At 37.5% G+C, this 4,400-nt stretch overlaps 1 protein-coding gene across 5 annotated transcripts in view; it reads right to left on the bottom strand.

Annotated features, from left to right (window-relative positions):
• Positions 1 to 2,313: 2,313 nt before the first annotated feature.
• Positions 2,314 to 4,400, bottom strand: part of MEIS1 (Meis homeobox 1) — a 180,601-nt gene continuing 178,514 nt past the window's right edge. For 3 of the 5 annotated variants that reach the window (XM_081314018.1, XM_081314016.1, XM_081314017.1), the window contains exon 12: positions 2,314 to 3,946. In XM_081314018.1, coding sequence (XP_081170144.1) covers positions 3,663 to 3,946 — 284 coding nt within the window. In that variant the 3' untranslated portion in view covers positions 2,314 to 3,662. The remainder of the gene's footprint in view (positions 3,947 to 4,400) is intronic. The other 2 variants (XM_081314019.1, XM_081314020.1) reach the window with 1 other exon arrangement.

Genomic DNA, 4,400 nt, shown 5'->3' with positions numbered 1-4,400 from the left:
ACGTTAATCTCGATCGCTTTGCGACGAACGGATCCAACTCAAAACTTAATTCCCAGTTTGGGGCGGGGGGGGGGAGAGCCGGCGACGAAGGAGAGAGAGAGACAGAAAAAGAGAAACAGCGGCGCTTTCTTTTTCCATATAGGGTAACTGGGTGTCCAAAGAAAATAAATGTTATTTTTTTCTCCTTCTAACAAATCTAAGAGGATGAATTGCAGCCTGGTTGCCAAAAAGAAAAAAAAACGGGGGTGGTGGTGATAAAGGGGGGGGGGAACCCAACTTCTCTCCCTTCCCCCAGCCCTCTCTTCTGTCCCTGCTGCCTTCGCTTTGAATGTGGGTAACTAGGAAACAGCCAGCAGCCTGAGAAGACGGAATTTCCAACGTATAAAATGTTCTTAACGGAGCCATTGAGTGTGTGCAATAAGGCGTGAGGGGGAACTAATCTCTCCATTTAAATGTTTGTGGCAATTTTATCTAAATGAATTTTAATGCTAAACGAAGGATAATTCCCTATTTTGTAACCCGTTTACTTCTCTTTCCTTTGCCTGTAAAAGCCGTCCAACATGTGACGAACAAATAAAAAAAAACAAAAAAAATATGCTTTGAGAGTATTATTCATTAATGTGCTATAATTGCAGCTGATTAAGAGTTTGGGGTTGTAACCCCGAATGTGACTGCCTCGGTTATGTTTTTCCGAGTAAAAAATAACAACTGAAAATGAAAAAAAAATCTCATTAAAGAAAAAAAATCCCTTCCAAACTTTAATAGCAGCACATACACTTTTTGCTCCACTCCATAAAATAAAAAATGGGAAAGGCTATCAGACCAAACGTATTCCTAACTTTCTTTGATATCGCAGGGATAAGAAAGATATAACAACTCCCCGGCCTCTATAAAGTTGGAAGGCGTTCCTTTGAGCAAAGAAAGGCCAAGAAGGAACCTATATTAAACATTTGCTTTCTTAAGTCGCTGATTGGTTGGCAGTTTCCTAGACAGCCATGTCCCTCCCTCCATTAATGCAAATGACTCGATCTTTGTTGGAATATATCCGAATCGCTATCTGTAGGATCTAAGTGGCTGTTTCAACATCAGTGCAATTTAAGGCATTGTGATTCTTAGCCTGAACAGATACATTAGATAAGAAAATATTTTTACTCCAATGGAGAAAGTAAACAAGTAGTAATTAATTAATAGCAAAGGCACACACTGAAAACTCTATGCCTTCCACAAAGAGCGACAGAGAACAGAAAATAGTCTCTATAGTTCATAAAATAAAGCTTCAAGTCAGGCTCTGAGCAGAAAGAAACTATTTAAGAGTAGACTTGTGTCCAATGCTAGGTTCAAATTCTGGACAGTGGGGAGTGTGTATCTCCTACATGCAGAAGATGCTGTCTTATCAACAGGCTTTTCTTGAAACATTTCAGATGTTAACTGGATAAAGCGGGAATGCTCTCCAAGTGGTTCAAGCAGTAGATAAACCAATCTATCAAACTTTGCCTAGTAGTCACCAAACAACTGGTCTCCCTTTTAAATCTAAACAGGCAATTGTTAGGGCGGTTTTATGGGGTGACATCTGTGTGAATGGCAGAAATAGTTCTCACCACTGAGGTCTTTTGTTCCTATCAAGGAGTTTACCATCAAATCTTTTTAAAATAGTTTTTTTTATTAGTGTGCCTCAGTGAAAGTTTCTCTTTTTTCCACCATCCCCTTAGGAAACTTTTTAAAGCTGTAATGTTATTTAGAAGAAAATTATAAGGTATTGTAAACCTAAGCATATTATTTGGTTCTAGTTAACCAGTTGGCTACAGAGCAGAATATACAACTATGCTGGGAAATTGGTCAGTATTTCTATCTACAGCCATTTGCAGCAACCAGATTTGTTTATGAACATTGGATTTTTAAAATGTAACATCTTTTACTATAAGTAAATGCATTAATTCAGGTATAATGACTGGCAGATTTTTTTGGTAATCAACATTAACATTTTGAGGAGCAAAATTTAACACATCCTAGAGTAATTAATTTAAATAACTACAAATATATTACATAACAGCATTCATTAATCTTGTGCAATTGGTTCTTTTTTGATTTGGAATGACTAGCATCTAATAAAACAGATTTGAAAATCACTTGAAAATAAACAGATAGGTCTAGGAAAGTTTACCATATAAAATGCTTTACTTTAAAAAATATTACTAAAGTTGACTAGTGCTAGAATTATTTTGAGAGAGTGAGGCTGGAATAGTTGCTAGCAAATTGCTACAATTTTAGAGGGCTTGGGCAGAAAAATAAAATTTTCAAGCAGTTGAGCCAGCGTGACAAAAATAATTTGCTTTTATTTTAGATTCAGTTTCATTACTGCACTTGAACTACTACAGCTGGGCTTTGAGTTATTGTACAATCCAAACAGTTTCAGTCAGAAACTCTAAGACTTAATGTGCAATGATTATTAATAATAATTAGCTCCTTGGTTTCTTGATAGAAAAAGGCTATCAACAAGCATTTGTTTAACCACAACAAAAGTATAATTAGCTTATCCCACTTAGTAAATCTGTATGCATGCCAACTCATACCAAACTGCTACTTTTACAAAAAGAAAGGAAAGAAAGAAGAAAGAAATTAAGAAAGAAAGAAAAAGAAAAAGAAAGAAAAGAAAAAAAAGCAATAATACAGTTCATTTTTCCAGTCCTTTTTGCACAAAATTTATTTACAATGTATACATATATGCTCCATGATGGGACTATGGAAAAATGCAAGACTGATGCTTTGCCGAAAAAATAAAGTCAACATAGTAAAAATAACTCTTCAGTTCATGGTTTGAGAGGCATAAAACAGGAAGTGATGTAGGTGGTAGCTGCTGCCGCTGCTGCTGCTGCTTCATGGGGATAATGATGCTCTGATGTGACAATTAAGGTCAAATACACTTTTCTCTTGGTTTCCATGCCTCCTCCTACCAGACTCCTTAAGACATTGCCTGCAACAGCTGATTAATCATTGTTGAGGACTGCAGTTTTTCCCATCCTTCCAGATTTACATCTGTTCAGGCCAATTCAAATATGGTGAGTAAATGAATTAGACATGCAAATTCACGCCCCAGGCAGGGAGGGGAGAAAGAAAGGGGGAGAGAGAGAGAAAGAGAGAGACAGAGAGAAAGGGAGAGAGAGAGAAAAAAAAAACAGAAATACAGAGTGCATGGCTGAAATCCTAGGATAGAAGAAATGTTCTTCTGCCTGACATAGATATTTTAATGCTCTAAAAATCCTGCAAATAAATCTTTTTTGTCATTTGCAGGATAACTGTAAGGCTTTTTTTAAAAAATGTAAGGAGGCTTCTGCAGGAAGTGAAGAGTTATGGAAACAACACACATAGTGTGGAAAAAAATTCACATTTTTTTTCTTAAAAAATCTATAAGAAAGAACATAATATGGATAACAGAATAATAGCATTTTACAATATTCAACTCTGTTGCCTTATATGGTTATTTTTCTTGTCCCCAGAAGTTGACTTCACTTGGTGTGTTTTTCCTGCTTTTCAGGGTCCCTATAAAGACAATCGGATTGTTCCTTGGTCCAAATTAGATGCCAAGAATGGAACTCCATTAAGTCACTGTAGAACGACAATGTTTCAAATCTGCCATTCATGAAAATAAAGTATATTCCCTTAAGCTACTGAGCATGAATGTCCATCACTTGTCCACTCATTGCTGGATCTCCTGTATTGAGCATGGTGGGGCTAGTCGCTGACATCGGCATTCCAGGGTGGGGTGGTCCACCATGCATCATCATTGCTGGGTGGTGGGGGTGTCCCGGAAGGTAGGGATGCATGGGGGGGCCATGACGCAACTGTGCTGGATGGGGGGGCATCTGGGGTGGTGTATAACTTGGCTGTCCCATTGTCATGCCCATTGGACCACCCCGAGACACATAATCCCCTGGCATACTTTGCAGTCCTGGGAAAGAAAAGAGAAACTTGTGAATATCAGCTTGGGTTGACTGAAACACAGCGATCCTGTTTACATATAGTCCTTGTTTAGCAATTGCCTCTTTGAGCAACTGTTATGATGGTGATGAGAAAATAACTTTACCACCAAGCTTCACAATTATGACTTTCACAGGTCTGTGAAGCAAAGGAAAGTAGATTGCAAGCACAGTCACAATTTCACTTAGAGACTGCTTCATTTAGTAACTGAGTTGTCAGTCCCAACTGTGGTTGCTAAACAAGGACGGTCTCTAATTTGGTCAAGGCCTTTTTAAAATTATTTTGTATAGAAACGATGCTTATAGAATGCAACCATTGAAAAAACAACCCCATTACACATATACTAAACCAAACATTTAGTTCCCCCCAAAAAAGAATTATAAGATTTTGAAGATAATCTTTTGCAGAGTAGAAAGTATAACCTA

This window comes from Vipera berus, assembly GCF_964194415.1.
Source record: "Vipera berus genome assembly, chromosome: 1".
Taxonomy (NCBI): Eukaryota; Metazoa; Chordata; class Lepidosauria; order Squamata; family Viperidae; genus Vipera; species Vipera berus.
The sequence above is the reverse complement of the archived record's forward strand: the minus strand, read 5'-3'. Positions and strand labels throughout refer to the sequence as shown.